Raw genomic sequence first — 23,245 nt, 5'->3', positions numbered from 1 at the left:
GTGGAAAGGCACCTAATATAAGACTTGTGTAAGTTTCCGTTTATATTTGCGCAGTGACTTCCTTTTTCTCGCAGGGGCTTCTTTCACAGAACCTGTCCAATGAGCAGCGTCCTCCAATTTTAAATATTCACCTTTACTTTGACTAAAGGTGCGGTCACATTTAGTGGTCTGGCAAATTTCTGCGGGTGAAATCCAGTCAAATCAATATGAAACTACATGCGAGGACGAACTGTTTCCTCACACAGATTTTGACCAACAGAAAGCTGCTTGAAAGTGATTTCTGTGTAAGCTGTGCTTCATACATTGCTACTGTATTAACAGTAGACTTTTTTTCCCCTGCAATATTTTCCAGAATATGCGATCGCACCTTTAAGAGGGTTCTGTTTTCTACATATGCACTGTTAATTAGTAGGATACTGACTGACTGTATGGGGGACCATCTACTGCTAGTACCATGTCTTTGTTATTGACTGAATCACAGAGGACATACAGTATAATCTGTAGTGACCATGTGAAATGCATAGACCAGTAATAGTATGCTTATTTCAATGGGAAGTGTTTGTCATCGGGTATGGAGTGCCTTGGCAAGAAGCTTGTGCCCTGAGACCTGCTTTGAAAGCGTGTGCACCTTGTATTAAGCTTGGCTTTATGCATCTCCCATGAATGGTCCCATCCATCAGTCATTACCCTTTTTCTTCACAGTATTTATCTCTTCTCATTCTTTCTCGTTCTCCTTCATTCAGGTTGATAAGTTGGACGCTTCAGAGTCTTTGAGGAAAGAGGAAGAGCAGCTCACAGAGGCACAACCCATTGTCTATGGTAGGACACTTGCACTGCCACTTCATCTAAGAAAGAAAACCTTTTTATATCTCCAGAACAAATTATTGGTCAAGTAATATATATTTCTAAGGCTAATACACGAACATCTGAAGGTCGCTTGTTTTGTTTTATTAATTCATTTCATTTTGGGTTTTATTTTAAATAATTTAATTGTTTTAACACTGTTTTTTTGCCTTTTTCCAATTTTGTTTTTGTTGTTTTGTGTTTTGTGTAATGCTAGTATGAGTAGAATTTAGATTTAATTCACATATATAATTAATGTAATATGTTCACTCAAAAAAAAAGTTGTCCTAACCTCAAAATATCTAATGTATTGGTTTATAACATTGCAGTTTTTGTTTATTTATTTATTTTTTAATTTTTTTGTTTAATACTAGCAAGTATGAGAGGCATTTATATATAAATCAATATTTAATATATACAATAAATAATATGTTGTTATAGTTATAGAATATAGTTATAGAGTCATAGATAGATATAGAGTTTGTAATATATAATATTATAATGTATAATATTGTTTACTTTTTTGTTGTTTATTGTGAGTTAATATTTTATTTTTACATTTAATGTACATTTTATATTAAAAAAAATTATATTTAATTTGCATATATAATGCCATTTTCACTCAATTTTTGCAGTAACCTCAAAATACCTAATATGCCACAATATATTTTATTTTATTTTATTATTGATTATATTTTGTTGGTTCTTTTTTTTTTTTTTTTTTTTTTTTTTTTTTTTTTTTGCTATTTGTGAAATGTTTATTTTAACTCCAAAATATTTGCAGTACCCTGAAAATATTTTCACTGAAGAATGAAAATATATATATATACACACATATATATATATATATATATATATATATGTATGTATATGTATGTATGTGTATATATATGTATGTATATATATGTATGTATTTTTATATATATATATATATATATATATATATATATATACAGGGGTTGGACAATGAAACTGAAACACTGGCCAATATAGTGTTGGAGGTTTCATGGCTATATTTATGCAGCCTGGTGGCCAGTCTTTACTGATCGCACATTCCACCAAAAAGAGCAGAGTGTGAAGGTTGACTATGTGCACCCAATAGCTCAAACATTGTACCCTGAAGGTGGTGCCGTGTATTAGGATGATAATGCACCAATACACACAGCAAGACTGGTGACAAGAGTGATTTGATGAACATGAAAGTAAAGTTAAACATCTCCCATGGCCTGCACAGTCACCAGATCTGAATATTATTGAGCCACTTTGGGGTGTTTTGGAGGAGCGAGTCAGGAAATGTTTTCATACACCAACATCACATAGTGACCTGGCCACTGTTCTGCGAAAGGAATGGCTCAAAATCCTTCTGGCTACTGTGCAGGACTTGTATTTGTCATTCCCAAGATGAAATAATGCTGTATTGGCTACAAAAGGAGGCCAAACACCATACTAATTGTGGTCTAAACCCAGGTGTTTCAGTTTCACTGTCCAACCCCTGTGTGTATATATATGTGTATATATATATATATATATATATATATATATATATATATATATATATATATATACATATACATATAATTTTTTTTTTTTTTTGTTTTGTTTTTTAATATTTACATAAATTATATATGTAATTTTCACTCAAAAATAATATCTATACTCTATTATATTTCATATATATCATATATTTTCACTCAAAAATATTTGCAGTAACCTTAAAATGCCAAATATGCCTGGTATTGGCTTATCAAGTTACATTTTTTTGTATTATTTTTTTGTATTATTGTATTTTATTTGTTTTCTTGGGTTTGTGTATTTCTTTTTCTTTTCTTTTTTTTTTTTTGGTTTAATGCTAGCAAGAATGGAATTGATATTTAATTATATAATATACATATATAATTTATATAATATTTTCCACTCAAGAATATTTGCAATAACCTCAAAATACCAAATATACCTGATACTGACTTATCAAGTCACATTTTATTGTTTTGTTTGGTATTGTTTTATTTTTGTTGTTTTGTTGGGTTTGTGTTTTTATTTTCTTTTTTTGTGTGTAATGCTAGAAAGTTTGAATGGATTTAATATTTACATACATATATAATTAATCTAATATTTTTACTAAAAATATTTACAGTAACCTCAAAATACCGAATATTTTTTTTCTGACGCTGTTACAAATGCCGAGTAGTGTGGTGTAAAATACACATGCATACGAAACCCACTAAATGAGATGTATATGAAATGAGAGTATTTTTTTTTTTTTGTATTAATGCTCCTGTGTTCAATGATTTTTTTCTTAGGCACACCCCAGCTGATGCTCACCGCAGGCCCCAACGTCGCAGTTCCCCCACAGCAGCCTTACGGCTACGGCTACCCCACAGCGACCGGCTACGGCCAACCCGCACAGCCAGGCTTCGGCTACGGCATGTAAAGCCCTCCTGCCCACAGCTGTCCATCCATCTCTCCTTAAGTTCCTTACTAGCTTATTGTGGTCTACTCACAAGGTTATATAAAGTAAAAAAAAAAAAAAAAAAAAAAAGTTACGCGTTTTAAATTATTTTCCTTAAAATGCAATGAAGGACTTCATTTTTATTTGTGTTGTCAAAGAAAATAATCGGACCACGTTTTTGTTATTTCACATTCCATATTTAAGGCTACTTCTATCACTAGTTTTTCTTTTTTCTTTTTTTGTGAGCTGATTTTTTTTAAGGGGGCATGGGTCGTGTATGTAAGTGGAGTGTCGAGAAGAGCAATTAACCTTAAAATATGTCGTGAAGCATCTGATTTGCACTCTGTCGTGAGAGGAAACTAATGTAGAATCTCTTAATTTTGATGTATTGTATGTGAAGAGCTTACACTGTCAGTCTGTTTAATGCATTTCATTATTGTATATTCTGAAAAAGGTTAAACGATATTTGAACATGATGAACGTATGCATCCATGGGTACATTTAGCTAACACTAAGTAATAATCTGATATTCTACACAAATATGTAGCTGTATGGAAATTTTAAGCGCATACAGACATGAATATAGTAAATGATTTTAATCCCTTAGCCGAAACAGGTTTCCCCGATCGACCTCGTAGTTGTTAACATCTCATTCACTCCATGTGTAACAGGTGACCTTTCCTTGTATTGAATACAGTGCTCTTTCTTGTGTGAATCCATTTCCATAAATGAGCAAGGGATACGTTGATTCTTCTGACTTCTGTGTTTACTCACCCCATTCTTTGTATTGAGGTTCGTGTGTGCCAGGTGTCGTGCTGTTCTAGCTCACTATTTCCGAGTGTACAGAAGAACGAATACGCGAATGGGTACCCGTGCTTTGTCCACCTGTGAGATTTGAAGAAAAACGGGGGGGAATAAATTCACAGGATTGTGATTCTTTTGGTGGCTTGATTGTAAATTGGCAAAGATTAAAATGAAACTCATCCATTCTCCATCATATATCTTGCCACTTTATTTTCACACAAATCACACAGCAGCCATTAAACGTGTTGAAATGTTTCGTGTAATTAGCTATAATTAAAAAAAAAAAACAGCTGGTCATGTGATCTCAACATGGTGGCCCCCATGAGGCGACCCTCTCTATATACAAAATTGACATTTGTTGGTCTAGTAATGTCTTTTATACACAAGTATTAATTTAAAACTTAATAAGGGAAAATTTCTGAATCTTTAACGTTTGCAGAAATGTATTAATATATGTTTGTTTACATATTGTATGTATATACACCTGCATGCTTGTATAAATCTATACGAGAGAAGCCTGGAAAAATTTTTACAATTCAAAACACATTAGAAGTCTATAAATACTCACACTGAAAAAGGACATGAACTTCTTCAGGTAATTCGATAGTACGCTAGAAAATCGTGAGAAGTCAGATATTCTGATCCCGGATGTGCAGGTGACAGAATAAAAGACCTTTTGGTCTTCTGGGTCATCCTAAAATAGCTTTTCTATTTTTGTCCCACCACGTAAAAAGTCATCGAGCCATATTGCGAAGCTATATATCCTAAATATATTTTAATATATCTTTATTATAATAATAGTGAAAATGCTTTCAGTCAGTGTAATGGTGTAATTGGCTCGCTGGATTTTAGCGTTGTGATCAAATCGACTAAAACGCATTCCAGGCACCAGACAGTCGTTCTCACGTAGACTTTTATTTTGAAATAGCGGCACTGCTCTACAGCTGAACGTGAGTCATTTCCTGTGGCCGTTGTTGTCGCTTATTGTTGCTGTCAGGACGGAAGAGTGGTTGCAGGTATGTCTGTGTCCCTTCACTTTACCTTACCTCTGTTATGATACTTTTCACTCGTTTTAACCTAAAAGTATGTAAACATCATTGTGTAATCGACGCTGTGTCTGAAATCAAATATAAACAGCGGTAAGGGACTCAAAGCTAACCTAGACAGCTAATTCTTGCCGGTTCATGACCCACATGGGCTGTTTGAAATGAATATAACCTGTAAATGGAGTTTGAAAATGGTGTTTGTTTATTTAAAATAAGTAATTATAACCCCACCTAGTCAGTTGGTTTATCTTCTGATATGAAGTTGTAGCTTAGTTAGGTTAGCTTAAGTGCTAGTTAAAGGTCCTAGTACAACCTATACAGGTGATCAGTCCTGTGAAGGAATTAAATGAATATACTGGTCATATAATACGTAATATCCCTGTTTATTTGTCAGTGTTATTAATTGTAATGGTCTTTGTGATTTATTTATATATATATATATATATATTTTTTTTTTTTTTAAATATATAATAGTATTTCTTTCCCAAAGATTAACTACTAATCCTCTCAAGGTTTCCTTGAGATGTCAAACTTAAAATGATCATCATTTCCAAAGTTTGACTTAAGGAAACTTGCCAAAAACTCAGTGAGTAATGTTTTAACTGCTGTCGTTTATGATGGCATTACAAAGTTTGTTTTGTGTGTCTGCAGGTGTCTGAACTGTAAACAGTAGTGGGAGATGGCTGCAAATGGAGCAGAATGTGAACAACCACAGAAAAGACTAGGACCTAAAGACAAGCAGAATGGGAGTTCTACAGGTTTGTTAAGCTGATTTAATCAATTACCTGTTGGCAGCCACCGTGTAACCCTCAGCTGAGCTGATCAAGGGTCAGGACCAGAGATAAAACATCCTGTGGAGATAAACGGACAGTCTCTAGTCACTAATAGATTGATTTATCTTCACTGATCGTTAGGGAATAATTTATTCAAAAATTAAAATTTGCTTAATGTTTACTCACCCTCAGGCCATACAAGATATACATGTTTCTTCATCAGAACAGATATGGAGAAATTTTGCACTGCATCACTTGCTCACCTGCATGTTGTTTTAAAGCTTGTGAATTGTACCCACAGATTCATCTCTGAGAGAGCGAAAGCAGCAGGACAGGGAAGAGCGTCTCTCTTTAGTGCTGTGGAAGAGGCCTTTTACCACACTACAGTATTTCTTCATAGAAACCCTTATTACCCTGAAAGAATGGACGTGGAAGTAAGTGATCAAATGTTTATTGTACAGTCTTTTATATATGAAGAGTTCAGATGCAAAACCAGCTAAATCCATCTGACGTCTTTCTTTAAAAAATGCATTTTTATTAGGCTCAGATATAGAGGTTTCTATGTAAGTACCGGTACTTCTGATTGGGCTGAGGCAATTTGAAGAAAAAGTATTAGATGTATGTGTAATATGTGTCGAGAGCATTCACTCAGTATCATTCTCTCGTTTTTGACCGAGATGACTTTTAGCTGGTTTTGCATTTGAACTCTTCATATAGTTTATGGGAAATTTTGTCAAATTATTTGCACCTGTCCTTGTATTGTGAAATTAAATTCCTGTCGATGCTTAAAAAGTGAAATGTCACCAAGTGGTAGATTCATGGTCTTTTCTGAGGGAACTGAATGCATTTAATCCACCGTTCAAAAGTTTGAAATTAGATATAGTAAATAAAAGTATTAATTTCTTTCAACAACAAAAAAAAATAAATATAGGATGCTTTAAGTTGATCAAAAATGACACTAAATATATTTATAGTGTTACAAAAGATTTCTATTTTTAAATAAATTTTATTCTTTTACATGTTCTATTCATCAAAGAATCCTGAAAAAAGTGTATTACAGTATCCATTAAATATGACGCAGCACAGCTGTTTTAGACATTGATGATAATGTTTCTTGAGCGTAAAATCAGCACATTAGTATGATTTCTGAAGGATCATGTGACACTGAAGACTGGAGTAGTGATGCTGAAAATTTAACTTTGCATCACAGGAATAAATTACATTTTAAAATATGCTGAAATAGTAGTATTTTAAATTGCAATAATATATAATAGTAAAATGACTGTTATTACTATAAATGCAGCCTTGATTAGCACAAGAGACCTAATTTAATAAATTAATAATAAAAAAAATATTTAATAAAATAACTTTAAAAATCTTCTGATTCCAAACCTTTGAACTGTAGGGCTAATTGGGCTTAACTCCTTTAATGTCATAGTTATTATTAAATCCACTTTTTTCAATTTTACAGGCTTTGGCAGAGAAGAGGTGTGGTATTTTTGGCCATAGTCCTTTTTTCACTTTTCTCGATGGCTTACTCAATAGAAGGATCACATCAACAGGTGAGCTCAGGGGCTTTTTCTTTATCTCTATTTTGTAGGTAGAATTATTGTATTAATAATGTAATTGAATTATTCTAATATTTCTTAAAGGGATAGTTTACCCAAAAATGAAAATTCCCTCTTTGGTTTACTCGCCCTCGAACCATCCTAGATGTATATTAGTCTGGAACAAAAAAGTCATATACACATAGGATAGATTGAGGGTGAGTAAATCATGGGGTGATTTCCATTTTTGGGTGAACTATCCTTTTAAGGTCAAGCTTCTATATGGTAGTCATATAGTTTCTACTAAAGAAATTACTACTCTGAAACATCTTGATTCTTAATAAACTTACACTGTTTTGTTTATAGTATGTACAGTATCTGGAGAACAAGTTCCTGTGGTGTGCCTACTGGGTAGGCCTGGGTATTTTGTCTTCAGTCGGTCTTGGCACTGGACTGCACACTTTCCTTCTGTACCTGGTGAGAATTCTTATACTGGACTGCTGTCTGTATGTATGTATACGTGTGTCAAAAGTTTATCAACTTTTTGGAGTCCACAAGCATCTATGAGCTCAGTGGTTACAAACATGTTCTGAAACACATCTCATGGGGTCTTTTCATATAGTACAGACAGGTATTCCCCTAAATTAACTGTCAGGGGCCCAATGTGGCCCTCTGTCAAAAAGGAAGAGTATGTGTGCTCAATGTTCCACTGAAGTATATTAATAGTGTGACAGTGAGAGCATGTGCTCCTCGGCTTCTCTGCAGCAGATCTCGTAATCAGAACCTTTCACCAGTTTCCACTGACTCAGATTGAGCTGCGAGACGGTTGTCAAGAGTGTCCACTTCCACTAGCTGTGGTGAAAGTCACGCCCCTCCTTTGTCACCAGAGAACTGTAGTACTTTGTGCTCGGTTTGTGTTCCATGGGTGGCATTGTGAAAGAATGGGATGTGAAAGTGCAAATACGCACAACGTTTCACCACCAGATGAGCGTTTTTCACATGTCAAGCTCTATTTTTGTCTTTTATACAATGTAACAAAACTTTGGATGGGGGGGATATACACTTTAAGGGATAGTTCACCCAAAAATGAAAATTCTGTTATTAATTACTCTCGTTGTACCAAACCTGTAAGACCTTCATTCATCTTTAGAAAATAAATTAAGATATTTTTTATTAAATTCAAGAGCTTTCTGACCCTGCATAGACGGCAACACAACTGAAACGTTTAAGGCCCAGAAAGGTAGTAAGAACATCATTAAAATAATCCATGTGACATCAGTGGTTCAACCGTAATACGCTACGAGAGTACTTTTTGTGCACAAAAAAAAACTAAAGTAGTATTAAAAAAATTATTTTTAATTATCAGTATTGGAAACGGTTGTGCTGCTTAATATTTTTGTGGAGAACTGATACTTTTGTTTAAGGATTCTTAATTAGTAGAAAGTTCACAAGAACAGCATTAATTTAAAATACTTTAAATTAACTTGAATTATTAATGCCTTGATTCTCGCTTTTGATCAATTTAATGCAATCTTGCGGAATAAAACTTTTCCTTGAAAAACATTTCCTTGGCATCAAAGTCCTGTTTTAAAGTGACCCTATTATGGATTATGAAAGGTTCATATTTTGGTTTTGGGAGTCCACAACAACAGGTTAACATGCATGCCAAGTCAAAAACACTTTTGTTGTCTTATAACGTGCATTTATTTATTTTTTTTTTTTACCTTATTTGCTCCCAAACGGTTCACTCAGTGATTCATTTCCTCCTTTGCGTGAAGTTAATCTGTGGTGTTTGGTCCGATGAACTGGTCTGTTGTGCTTGGTCTATGCGTGCAGCACATGTCGGAAACCGAACAGCCAGCACCATTACATTAAACACCCAAACAGCCATTGCATATGCGTTAGCCCAAAGCAGAAACATTGATAAAGCTGTGGAGCTTGTACACCAACGTATTGCTCTATTCTTTATCATAACACCAAATAAACAAGTAATAACAATGACAAACATCCACTATTCATCGACACATTTCTAGACAATTGCGAGTGTACAGATATTGCTATTAGCCGGTTAGCCAGAGACCTACAAGCTGCGCAAAGCGAAAAAGACACACACAACTAAATTTAGCATGATACATGAGAGCAACAATTTTTAAAAGATGACTTATTTTCAGAATAAAATGTAAATGTGTGTGTGTGTATAATATATATATATATATATATATATATATATATATATATATATATATATATATATATATATATATATATATATATATATATATATATATATACTTTTTAACCACAACTGCTTGTATTGTCTAGCTCTGCGATGCGCATGCGTACTCTGCACTCTGTTTCAAGACAGTTAGGGTATGTCGAAAAATTCTCATTTAATTTTTTCCTCCAACTCCAAAATTTGTCCTACATTGCTGTTTTTCGGCCTTTTTTTGTAAAGGGTGTTTAACCCTCCTTGCACGTTCACTTTGTAAACACTGGATGGGTACTTCTGCAGCGATGTAGGATGATTTTTAAAGTTGGAGGAGAAAATGAGATGGGAGTTTTTTGCAGGCAAAATGCTTATGTTTCATGTTGATGTCAACTTGAAACAGCTTAAAGGAGAAGTTCACGTCCAGGACAAAAATTTACAGATGATGTACTTGCCTCATTGTCATCCAAGATGTTAATGCCTTTTTTTCTTTAGTCGTAAAGAAATATTTTTTTGAGGAAAACATTTTAGGAATTATTATCTCCATATCGTGGACTTCAATGGTGTGAAACGATTGGTCATTTTCTAAAAGCAATAGTAAATGTATATACTTAAACTCAAATGCTCGTCTCGTCTAGCTCTGCTATGTGCATGCATACTGTGTAATTCAGGTCACTACAGTTAGGGTGTGTCGAAAAACTCCCATCTCATTTTCTCCTCCAACTTCAAAATGGTCCTACATCACTGCAGAAGTACCGAACCAGTGTTTACAAAGTGAAAATGCAAAGAATATCAAACGCCCTTTACAAAAAAAGGTGAAACGGCGATGTAGGTTGACTTTGAAGTTGGAGAAGAAAATGAGATGGGAGTTTGTGGACGTACCCTAAATGTATTGACCCGGATTACACAGAGTACGCATATGCATCGCAGAGCTAGACAAGACGAGCATTTGAGGTTTGAAAGTATATAATTTTTTTTTTTTTTTAAGAAAATGATCAATCATGTCACTAGATAAACCTCTTATTCCTCGACTGGGATCATTTAGAGCCCTTTTAAGCTGCATTGAAACTGCATTTTGGACGTTGAAACTCGTAGGCACCATTGAAGTCCACTATATGGAGAACATCCCTGAAATGTTTCCTCAAAAAACATAATTTCTTTACGAGTGAAGAAATGAAAACATGAACATCTTGGATGACAATGGGATGAGTACATTATCTGTAAATTGTTGTTCTGGAAGTGAACTTCTCTAAGATTAATTTTAAAACGACTCATTTACATGACTCGGAATCGACTCTTTCTTTTGAAAGACAATAACTTTACATATAAGGAAACGCCTAATATTAAGAAACCAGCCTGTCAAAACTAGCAGGTTCTTATCATCTGCATCTACTGATTGCGTTTGGGAAGTGGTTTGTGTCAGGTTTCAGTGCCTGAGAAATAAACTCAATTGCAATGAGTAAGCAGATAAAACAGTTGCTGTATGAGGCTGTTTGCTGTGACACCGCCATGAGCTCATTCTCACTATGAAGTGGCTAAAAAGTGGTCCTGACTAACTAACATCACCTCCGCCTGTACAGATCCCAACAATCTTCGGAGTAACCTAAGACTAATATCAATATTTAGACTGGGTTTAGTTTTAACAGGCTTTTTAGTGCAGGATTGGGTTGTCTTGTTGTTTTAAGGTCATAATAAACCATCGTTTGAAGTGGGGAAAATAAAGGTTGTCTGCGTCGCATCTGTATAATATTTTCTTTTAGATTAAGGATGGATCTGTCCACTAAATGGTACCACCTGAGTCATTCGTGCCTCCCTTGGTTAAGCAGGGTTAATCAGAGGTTAGATATGCTAGACATGGTATATCGTCCAGTCTCCTCTCCCACATATAATCTCCCACGGACTGACCGATTGTGGGAATGAATGACATCAGTGTCTGTTTTCACTTAGCAAATGAATTGTCATTTAGTAGGTGTTGCGGTTTTTCCATCGCGTTGCATTGATGTCATAAGCTTTTGCCGTTGCATTGAACCACAAGTGCTTTTGTGGTACATTTGCGCACTTGATCAACGAACAATTGTTTATTTTACTTGTGAGGTATTAGTCTTAGAAATGTATCATGCTGTGCATGTGACAGCGCTCATGGAAAAGAAATGTCCATACTCACGTGAAGTATTATTTCAGTCTGTAAACATGTGATTGCATCATTTCCTCCAGGGTCCACACATAGCTTCTGTCACCCTGGCTGCATATGAATGTGGCTCTGTGAATTTCCCCGAGCCTCCCTACCCAGCCCAGATCATGTGTCCGGAGGAGGAGGCCCTGCAGGAGAGCATCTCGTTATGGACCATCATGTCGAAGGTTCGGCTAGAGGCCTGCATGTGGGTGAGTGTTTTCACAGCGCAGTCTTTCCGCTAAAGCTGCTCACTTAAGGCACTCTGGAAAGTCAAAACTCAGTCTCGCCAAATGTAAAAAGCGGTCGCACTAGTTCTGTGGACATTTTTCAGACCCTGCAACAAGTACAATGTCACCTGCTGGGTTAAAAAAAAAAAATTGCATTAAATTAAAAATATTTATTGAAATATGTGTTCATGGACCACAAAACCAGTCTTAAGTAGCACAGGTATCGATTTTTCTTTTATGCCAGAAATCATTAGGATATTAAGTAAAGATCATGTTCCATGAAGATATTTTGTAAATTTTGTATATATATCAAAACTTAATTTGATTAGTAATATGCATTGCTAAGAACTTTAAAGTTTGATTTTCTTAATATTTTTATTTTTTATATTTTTTATATTTCCAAAAATGGACCCTTATAACTGGTTTTGTGGTCCAGGGTCACATATGTATAATAATTTAAATGTATTTTTTTTAAAAAGTGTTTTATTTTATAATGTATAGCAGAATATATAGCAAATATGGTTGTAATGTATTCAAATGTTCATAATAATAAGAATGGATGTTTCATTATTTTGAAAATGTAGAAAAAAAATTATATATATATATATATATATATATATATATAATAAAAAATATGTAATTTTAGATATAACCTTAATTATGTATTAAATACTTTTGCTAACATGCTAAAAATGCATTGCAGTGGCTTTTAAATAAAAATTTCTTTAGATATATCCTTAATAATAATAATAATAATAATAATAATAATAATAATAATAAAATATATTCATATAAATAAAATATAGAATTTTAGATAGACTTAATATATTATATTCATATAATTATATTGTTCTAAATAAAATGTATAGTTTTACATATGTCCTATTTTATATAATAAAATATAATTATTATCATAATATATAATAAATAAATGTAAATAAAATATGTAATTTTAGAACTTTATAATAAGTAAATAAATTAAGTAATTTTGTTAACGTAGATTAAAAAGTCGCTGCAATGAATTTTAGCATAAGTTCGCATTCATTAAAATTTCTGTTTATGCAGTCTGTCATGCTATGAACATCTTTTGCCATATGAATTCATATTTCAGTCCTGCATGATGATTACCTATGATAGTCTTTTGCATGTATGCAAAAGACACTAAAAACCTAGTGTGACCATCCCAACTTAATAATGCTTTGTTTGTAAAGACTTGCGAAGCTCAGAAGCTGTTGTTTACGATGAATCACACATTGTCCCTGTTAGGCTCATCATTTGTGACTGTGTTTGCAGGGTGCGGGCACGGCTATTGGAGAGCTGCCTCCTTACTTCATGGCACGGGCGGCACGGCTGTCAGGAGCAGATCCTGATGATGAAGATTATGAGGAATTCGAGGAGATGCTGGAGCAGGCACAGAGCGCACAGGTCTGCATCTCATCTCATACTGCACCCCCATGTCTGAACCTTCACCTTCATACAGGCAACAGTTCCTTTTGATCATCATCAAGAGCTCCGGTAGATGAGCTTAACTAACCATTTCCTTCCAGCGGTCATGCCTTTATGAAGCTGACAGTGATGCCCCCCATGATGCAGCAGATACTGTATCCTGTTAGTGGGAGGCGCCCCAGTGTCGTATTCCCATGAGTCCTCACTATTGTGGTTCACTTATGTGGGTCACATGATTTCTTGGAAGGGCTCTCCCCTGACTTCCAGTAAGCCCTTTGAGCAGCGGGTGACTCAGAAGCAGAGCTTCCCTTTAATCACGACCTCTTAGTGTCTAAGTGGACCCCACATGGTCTGCGTCTTCACACAAAGGTTTTTAATTGGAGGGCTTTAATATGGTGCCTTGCACCTCAAAATTTAGTGATTAATCGGCTAAATATCGCCCTTTTTAATTTTTTTTCTCAGTTGCACACAAAAGTGATTGTTTAAAATAATTATTTAAAAAACAAGTTATCTTTTCTGCATAATATTGACATTTTTCTTTGTAACTTTGCCTTTTAGTATTGTAGAGTAACTGAAAGTTTACTTTATAAATGATTCTATTAAAATTAAAATAATTCTAGTGCATTAAAGTAATGATATTTGTATTTTAATATACAAATAGTTATAAAGTTTTGTTTTTATATCATTTTAGATTTTAAATAAACTGTTTCATTTAATATAAAGTCTGTTTTATATAGCAATATTAAAAAGTCATGTAGATTACTCAATCCTAAGAACATTATTAAATATAATAATATTTATAATTATTATTATTTATTTTTTTTACCTAACAAAAAATATTAAAATTGTCAAATTTCTTACAGGATTTTGCCTCCAGAGCCAAGCTTGCAGTGCAAAACATGGTGCAGAAAGTGGGATTTTTTGGAATTTTAGCGTGTGCCTCCGTAAGTAACTTTCTTTTACTACTTTTTTTTTTTCTTTGTTTTTTAATCTGATATTTCTGATTTTTTTTTTTTTTTTTTTTTTTTCCCACAATTCTGAGATATTAAAGCAGAATCGTGAGATATTAATGCAGAATTGCAATAAACTTTAAATTCTGAGAAGAAAAGTCTGAATCGTGAGATATGGTCTTGCAAGTAACTTTAGTTCATGTTGAAAACAAAACAATTGTGAGATGCAAAGTCAGAATTTGGAGGAAAAAAAAAATCATAAGTCAGTTATCTGGTAAATTGCAGTTACCTCTATTATGCATTTTTAGCATATGCTAACAAAATTATTGAATAAATAATTAAGGAAATATCTATATATTATCTTTATTACTTATATAAAATAATATATTTTATTTATATTAATAATATAATAATAATAATAATAATAATAATAGATTTTAATAAGATTTTTAATGTGTCTTAAAATAAGACTTTTCTGATCTTCAAGGCTGTGTATATTTGATCAATAATACAGAAAAATTCAATAATATAATTGCAATTTAAAATAGTGGTTTTCTAATTTAATATACTTCACAATATAATTTATTCCTGTGATGCAAATCTGAATTTTCAGCATCATTGCTCTGGTCTGCAGTGTCACATGATCCTTCAGAAATCATTCTAATAAGCTGATTTATCATCAGTGTTGGAAACACTTGTGCTGCGTAATTTTTTTATTTATTTTTTTTGCAACCTGTGATACTTTTTTTCTGGATTCTTTGAATAAAATCCTAAAGAGAACAGCATTTATTTAAACTAGAAATATTTTATAACAATATACAATACTGTTACTAGTTTGGGGTCAGTACATTTATTTATCTTTCCTTTTTCGTTTGAAAGAAATGAATACTTTTATTTAGCAAGGATGTGTTAAATTGATAAAAATTGATAGCAAAAACTCCATTTCGAATAAATGCTGTTCTTTTGAACTTTTATTCATCAAAGAATCCTGAAAAAAAGTAGCACAGGTTCCAAAAATATTAAGCAGCACAACGGTTTTCAACACTGATAATAAATCGGCATATTAAAATGATTGCTGAAAGACCATGTGACACTGAAGACTGGAATAATGGCGGGTGAAAATTCAGCTTTGCATCACAGAAATAAATTTGATTTTAAAGTATATTAAAAGATAACCACTTTTTTAAATTGCAAATATATTTCACAATATTAGTTTTTTTTTCTGTATTTTTAATCAAATGAACAGCCTTGATGAGCAGAAAAGACTTCTTTAAAAAAACATTAAAAGTCTTAATGATCCTAAACTTTTGAACAGCTGTGTATATTATAAACTTGGCTGATAAATATAAAATATCTTTAAGGAGCCATTAATACAGTATGTCTCTTGAATAAGTATGTCTGTAATTTTTTTTTTTAATAAAATATCTTTAGTTTTGTTTATTTTATAATTACAGTGGTTTGCAGTAGCATAGTTTCCAGTATATCATCTTCCAGTGCTTACAACTGCTTTTAATGTGTCTCAGATCCCAAATCCTTTGTTTGACCTGGCTGGAATCACCTGCGGTCATTTCCTGATTCCATTTTGGACCTTCTTTGGAGCGACTCTCATCGGAAAGGCCATTATTAAGATGCACATTCAGGTATGCATAGAATATGTCTGCTACACATTTGTTAAACAAAAACAGAAGTGTTTTGTTTTTGAGCGAGTCATACCCAATGTGTTGATGCCTATAAATCTCAAAGTAATTTTTCAGTTGACCGGTGCCATTAGATCATCAAAGACACACCTTTGCATGAGTTTTAAACGTTGACTCAGCAGATTCTAGACAGCGGTGCTTCTGATGTCTTCAAATCTGCTTATTTCAACCGTATGATCAAATCATGAGCGTGAGCGAGTCGGTGATCTCACCGGGTGTCACATGTCTCATCACAGAGTTATTGTCTCACTGTCTACTAAAAGACACTGTCTGCCCTCCACAAAACAAGATCTGCTGCATGCAGCCGCCGCCTTGAGGAACATGCCGTTGATTCATTGTCTGACAATGTTTATCTACTTTTTGCTTCTCTACAGAAACTGTTTGTTATCATAACATTCAGCAAGCACATAGTGGAACAGATGGTCTCTCTGATCGGGTGAGTAACGACACTAGCGTGAGGTGAAAATGGACACCCTGTGTAAACATTATAGCGAATAAACAAGAACCACATGAATCAAAAACACATGAAATTATAGAAGTTGTGCACATTCTGAAAATGGATTTGTTTGCTTTTGGCTTGAGGAGTGGGAATTTAAAATGCTTTTTATGCAAGGATACATTTTTATTAATTAATTATGCACAGTGAATAAAGAAAAAAATAAAGAAGGGTAAAAATAGCAGGTTTGTTTTATTTTATTTTATTTATTTTATTATATCAGAAATTGACCAAATCAGCTTATTTTAATTTATTCCTTTTTTTTTTTTTTTATTATTCATTGATATTCAGAAATGCACTAAATCAGCTTATTGTATTGTATTTTATTTTATTTTATTTATTCATTGATAATCTGAAATGCAGCAAATCGGCTTTATTTTATTTTATTTATTTTTTTATTCATTGATAATCAGAAATGCACCAAATCAGCATATTTTATTTTATTTTTTTTCTTTTTTTTTTTTTTTGTTCATTGATAATCGGAAATGCAGCAAATTAGGTTATTTTATTTTATTATTTTATTTTATTTATTTTTTAATTAATTGATAATCAGAAATGCAACAAATCAGCTTTGTTTTGTTTTATTTTATTGATAACCAGAAAAGCACCAAATCAGCATATTATTTTATTTCTTTTTTTGTATTCATTGATAATCTGAAATGCACCAAGTCAGCTTTATTTTATTTTATTTTTTTAATCACTGATAATCAGAAATGCATCAAATCAGTATGTTATTTTATTATTTTATTTTATTTTTTATTTTTGTGTTGTTGTTCATTAATAATCAGAAATGCAGCAAATTGACTTATTGTTTTATCTTATTTTATTTATTAATTAATTGATAATCAGAAATGCACCAAATCAGCTTTATTTTATTTTATTTTATTTTATTTTATTTTATTTTATTGATAATCAGAAAAGCACCAAATCGGCATACAACATGACTGTTTTTACGGCAGCTAAATCCAGCCTTTTTGAGCATATCTTCATAAGTACCTCATAAAGGGGTAGTGTACAGATGAAATAAAGATGAATTTCTTTTCCTATAAGAAAGAAGTGACATTCTGACATATAAATGCGCAAAAGGAAACCAAAAAAAGGATCTTGCAGGGTTCGTTGAACTGTGGACAGCTTATTTTAATGCTTGCATGAAAACCCCTCTCACACAGTCACATTCTTATTATTGTTTAGTCTGAATCATCTATAGAAACGTATATAGTTTCTGTTCCTCTACACTGCAATGTAGCACACGTGAACAGCTGAATCTGTCCAGGTTGCATTTGACTCCAAAATCATAACGGAGGAAGAAATTGTGTGAACTGTTCATATTTTTAAGACCATTAAGATTTTTTTTTTTCACCCTGTCACACTATAAAACACAATTTGTTGAGTCAACTTAAAATAATTTGTAACTCAAAATGTAATTTTTTATACTCAAAATTTATTATTTATATATTTGAGTTGAATCAACTTAAAATTTTAAGGCAGCTGGGTTACTTACCCATCTGTTAAGTTTAGCAAACACAAATATCTAAGTTGTTACTTAGTACAACTTAACATTTCAAGTTGACTAAACTTATTTTAGTTGACTGAACTTAAAATTTTAAGGCAGCAGGGTGACAAATTATTTTAAGCTGACTCAACAAATTGTGTTTTTTTTATTTTTTACAGTGCATGACATTGACATTTAAAGTACGTTAGAGCTGAAAGGTGAAAACTTGGGGGAGGGAAGATGTTTAATTGCCATTTAAAGATCATGTTGAAAACCTGAAGTTAAGACTTTATCATCTTTGTAATGTTTTTCAGTTGATTCTAGGGTGAAATGTGACTGTGAGACACACCAACACTATATTTGCATCACATGCCGAAGCCACTTATTAGTAAGCCTAAGAAATGTTCACCATTTATGGTGATGTCTGTGAGTTTAGCAGGGGATGCAGTCAGAATTGAGATGATGTAGCAGAGTGACTCAAAAATAGAGATGTGGTCTCCATGTTGTGCACTCAAAAGCACAAATGAAACTACTATTCATCTTTGAATGAGGCATGACAATTGTAGCTTTATAATCAGGCCACATGGAAAGCGCTTCATAATTACCATTTGAGAATGCGGTGAACACGTTTCATTACATGATTTGGGCGAGATCCTTTGAATTTGTAGTGCTGCTTCAACTTGAGGTTGTTAATCATCAGCCTGTTGGGAGTTTTCTTGTGGTGAGGTCATGTGACTCTTCAGACTTTCTATTGTGGTTCCTTTCAGTAAGTATTTCAGTGCTTTTTGATGTAATAAAGATATGATAATTGCATGTCAAACTGAAGATATATGGTGCAGAAGTATTCTAATTGATCCTATATGATTTGGTTTGGTCTGGTTTCACTGACATTCACACCCACCCAAACTGGGCGGTTCTTACTACATTGCAGTGATGACACAATATTGAGTCACTTCCTTATTAATTGCTTTAGAGCAGTTCCTACAGAAGCCTGGCTGATATAAGTGAGGGCTCTGAGAGCTTCTGTCTCATTGTGCTGGAGGCTTCACTGAAGGAAGGCTGTTGTGGGCTTTTGGGCATCTAGTTGGACTGCTGGCGGCTTCGCTTCCTGGTAAGGCTTTGCTAATCATATCTTTATTTTTTCGGACAGTATTATTCCTGGAGTTGGAGCATCTCTTCAGAAACCTTTTAGGGAGTACTTGGAGGCCCAGAGAGCCAAGCTTCACAACCCTGCAGGCGATGGAGCAGCAGCAGTAAGAATCAGCCAATGTCCTCTCATTTTATTTATTTCAAGTGTTTTTTTTTTTTAAAGAAGTAAATAAGTTACTGTTCTCATTCAATTTATTTCTCATGCATTTTATTTTATTTTATTGTTTCAATATGGACTAGAACCACATAAACCCATGTCTTTAGTCTAAAAATCTTAAAGACAAATTTAATTTGGGCCAAAACTACTTAACTCTGTAAATCTTAAGTAATTGTGTGTTTTAATTTTTTTTTTTTAAATTTAAATTATTTTTAAATTAAACTAATAATTCAACATCATTCTTTACTTTTTCTCTTCTTCTTATAGTGTTTCTTGAATATAAAAATGTGAAGAAATTTTAATTTGTCATAGAAATCTTAAGTAAATTCGAATTAAAAAAAAAAAAAGATTTTCATTCAAACTACCATTATCTATTATTTATGGTGTTTCTTGATTCTACAAATGTAAAGAAATTTATTTTGGTCCAGAAATCTTCATTAAATAATTTTAGATTTTTTTTTTTTTTGTAATAATTATATATATATTTTTTTATTTTAAAAATATGAACTAGTATTTAAACAATATTACATTTCATTTTTTTAAACGTGTATCTTGATTTTAAAAATGTAAATGAGTTTAATTTGGTTCAGAAATCTTTTTTTTTTATAATGATATATTTTTATTTAAAAAAAGTATGAACAACAAATAATTAAACTAAATTATATTTGTTTTTTTAATGGTGTTTCTTCATTCTAAAAATGTAAAGAAATTTAAGTGGTCCAGAAATCATTAAATTCAGATTTTTTTTTAATGAATATATTTTTTTGATTTAAAAAAAAAAAAAAAAAAAAAAAAAAAGAACATCTAATAATTAAACAACAATATATTTCATTTTCCTAATGTTTTTTTCTGATTCTAACAATATGAAGAAATGTAATTTGGTCCAGAAATCTTCATTAAGTAATTCTAATATTTTTTTTTTTTTTTTTTTTTTTTTAATATGTAAAAAAAATATATGAAAAACTACTATTAAAAAAATGTAATCTGTTTCTTGATTCTAAAAATGTAAAGAAATTTAACCTGGTCTAGAAATCAAGTAATTCAGATTTAAAAAAAAAAAAAAAAATTAAAAAAAATATGAATGACTACTATTATACAAATTTAATTATTTTTTTTTTTTTATCCAATGTTGTTTCTTGATTCTAAAAATGTAAAGAAATTAAATTTTTTCCAGAAATCTTCATTAAGTAATTGTGATTTTTTTTTTTTTTTTTTTTTTTTTTTTTTTTTTTTAACTAATATTTAAACAAAATAATATAATTTTTTTTATAATGGTGTTTTTTGTTTCTAAAAATGTAAAGAATTTTAGTTTGGTTCATAAATTAGGTAATTCTGATTTTTTTTTTTTTATTTTTTTTTTTTTTTTTTTAATCTGATTTTTTTTCTAAATAAATGAAAGACATTTAATATGGCCCAAAAATCAAGTAATTCAGTATTTTTTTTTTTTTTTTTTTTTTTTTTTTTTAAGTTATGCATTTTTATATTTGATTTTTCTTTTTTTCTGTGCAGGGTGAAAGCTGGCTCTCGTGGGTGTTTGAGAAAGTGGTGCTGGTCATGGTGTGCTATTTTATCCTGTCCATCATAAACTCCATGGCACAGAGCTACGCCAAGCGTCTCCAGCAGAAGAAGTACTCAGAGGAGAAAACTAAATGACGGACTCACAGAAAAACATCTCGTGCTCCTGTTTTGGAAGCTCCGAAATATTTAAGCTGAAACTGCTACATGAGCACTGATTTGTGTGCGCTTCTGTATGTTAACGTTCATTCAGATCCCCTTAGTTACGTGGAGTCCCTCCTCATTTGTCCGTAGTGTGCTCGGCTATTTAAAATCAGATTTAACATTTAGAGATTTTTGTCTTCACAGAACCAAGGCAGTCTAGCTAACAGGCTGTGTGGAGTCATATTTGTTGCAATGCCTTATGCAACATTTGGAGGTCATGCTTCCATTGAAGTGAATACAGTTCTTAATCAATAGATTGATTTATTTAATTTCTAACATACAGGTATGGATGGGCAGGGTCTGTTTTCTGAGGTTTCGTGATTGGAATTTTCAGGGATATGTTTCTTTTTTAATCAATATTGATGTCATTTTTGTATTTCTTTAACTGTTCGAAGAGGATAGCAATATCAACTCAGATCATCGTGGTTTTTAAATAGTTTGCACATCTTGTAAAATAACGTTTCCACTATACGCACATGATGTTTATTCTCCAGTCTTAAACCAACAAACTAGTGGATGTAACTTTTTAACCCAAGGAAATTAAGACGTAATATTTGCATATGTAGACCTTTGACGTTTGAACTAAAACCATAAGTTGATTCATACTTTCCTCTTATTTTGGGCTGTTTGTGTAGCTAATTATGATTTCTCTCAGAACTATTGTTGCATTATTTGTTTGACATTAAATTGATTAATACATCTGCTGTGTTACATTTGCATTTTACATTGATCTGTGAAAAAAAAAAAATATATATAATGAAAAGTAAGTACTCTGACCAATGGATGATGGACGTTGGAGGATGAGGCCTAAAAGAAGGTATGTGGAACATCTCTATCTATTTATCTATCTACCTACCTATCTATCTGTCGTTCTATCTATGTGTCTACTCACATATATAAACTTTCAGAAGTGTCCAGGTACAATGTGTTATCATTCAGTGTTCCATTCTGTCAGGTAGCTTATCAGACTGGTGTTGGCTGTAAGTCATATGGCAACATCAGTCTAATAGGCTGCCTGAAATTTTGGGCTTAGTCACCATCTGCATATTTTGTGCCATAAATGTGCGGCTGAACTATTTACTAATCGATGTGCTCTCGGGTATGAACATCTAATTTGTTAAACACTTGATTTTTCTATGTCTATCATTCTTTGGTTGCCATTTTCCTAATCAAATCATTGTTTATTTACAAGAAAGGGATATGTTATCGCTACAGACTGCTTTCAGTTTGTAATAGCTATAAAATGCTTCAGGTTTTCCAAATAAAATATTTTTTTTCTTCTTCTTGCATGTGTTTTGACTTCATAGTCTGGTTAAATGGTAAAAAAATCAACCATGTAGGTCGAATAATCTGTTTAACTAGAAGAGATGATATTTTGAATGGTAAAAGCTTAGGCTGCAAAGCATGACGGATGGATGAGGCCCATTAGAAGAAAACCGTTTTCAGCGGAGTTGCCAAGTCCGCGGTTTTCCTGCGGAATTTGGCTACTTTACCACTGTTGCTGCGGGTTGTTTTTGATGTTCGGGGGTTGAAGCGACCCCAATACCGTCATATTTAGCCCCTGAAATACTAAATTACCAGGGGAACCCTGACAAATGTATTTGTATTCTGTATTTTATCCCACAGAATATGATTTTTAACAGGGGAACCCCCTCGAAACGCGATTGGGCTAGTTTTGGGGAGCAATTGGAGGGGTTTTCAGTGCAAACTCAGTTGCATCTTTGTATTGAGAGTTTTGCTGGGCTTTTAAACGCAGCTTTTGTTGTTTGTCCTACATTAGCGTATCTTGAAAAACATGGCTGCCATCGGCCACCGAAATTTAAGCATCTGTTAGATGAGGTTAACGGAGGCCGAACGGAATTAAACTCGGTGGGCCTGTTCGACTCACGGCTACAAAGGTGTGAGAGAAATGTTTGTTGAAATGTAGGTTTGTTTTTGTGAATTGTGGGGACTTTCCATAGACTTCTATAGTTTTTATACTGACCAAACGATATTGTCTATCCCCTAACCCAACCCTAACCCTAAAACATGTTTGCATTGTTACATTTTCAGATAAACATCATTTACTGTT

The 23,245-nt window shown here is 32.7% G+C and overlaps 2 protein-coding genes across 4 annotated transcripts in view; both read left to right on the top strand.

The window, feature by feature from the left end:
* Window positions 1-4,284, top strand: part of cltcb (clathrin, heavy chain b (Hc)) — a 33,846-nt gene extending 29,562 nt beyond the window's left edge. For both annotated transcript variants that reach the window (XM_051128886.1, XM_051128884.1), the window contains 2 exons: window positions 744-819; window positions 3,144-4,284. In XM_051128886.1, the coding sequence (XP_050984843.1) occupies window positions 744-819; window positions 3,144-3,274 (207 nt within the window). In that variant the 3' untranslated portion in view covers window positions 3,275-4,284. The remainder of the gene's footprint in view (window positions 1-743; window positions 820-3,143) is intronic.
* Window positions 4,285-4,987: 703 nt separating this feature from the next.
* On the top strand, window positions 4,988-21,873 carry vmp1 (vacuole membrane protein 1). 2 transcript variants are annotated; one of them, XM_051129983.1, is made up of 12 exons: window positions 4,988-5,112; window positions 5,794-5,900; window positions 6,217-6,349; window positions 7,387-7,477; window positions 7,829-7,939; window positions 11,883-12,050; window positions 13,362-13,493; window positions 14,378-14,458; window positions 15,988-16,104; window positions 16,536-16,597; window positions 19,300-19,402; window positions 20,965-21,873. In XM_051129983.1, exons 2-12 carry the CDS (start codon window positions 5,822-5,824, stop codon window positions 21,106-21,108), a joined length of 1,221 nt encoding a protein of 406 aa, XP_050985940.1. In that variant the 5' UTR covers window positions 4,988-5,112; window positions 5,794-5,821; the 3' UTR covers window positions 21,109-21,873. The 2 variants fall into 2 exon arrangements, with proteins under 2 accessions (XP_050985940.1, XP_050985941.1); XM_051129984.1 differs by lacking the exon at window positions 4,988-5,112 and adding an exon at window positions 5,128-5,235.
* Window positions 21,874-23,245: the final 1,372 nt, after the last annotated feature.

The sequence above is a fragment of the Labeo rohita genome, chromosome 15 (genome assembly GCF_022985175.1).
Source record: "Labeo rohita strain BAU-BD-2019 chromosome 15, IGBB_LRoh.1.0, whole genome shotgun sequence".
Taxonomy (NCBI): domain Eukaryota; kingdom Metazoa; phylum Chordata; class Actinopteri; order Cypriniformes; family Cyprinidae; genus Labeo; species Labeo rohita.
This window is presented reverse-complemented; position numbering and strand designations above follow the sequence as displayed.

Excerpts from the sequence above, each read along its gene's own strand:
- vmp1 (XM_051129983.1), top strand. The coding sequence starts at position 5,822 with ATGGCTGCAAATGGAGCAGAATGTGAACAACCACAGAAAAGACTAGGA. Across the intron at positions 7,478-7,828 it reads TAGAAGGATCACATCAACAG|TATGTACAGTATCTGGAGAA; the intron begins GTGAGCTCAGGG and ends TTTTGTTTATAG. Across the intron at positions 14,459-15,987 it reads GAATTTTAGCGTGTGCCTCC|ATCCCAAATCCTTTGTTTGA; the intron begins GTAAGTAACTTT and ends AATGTGTCTCAG.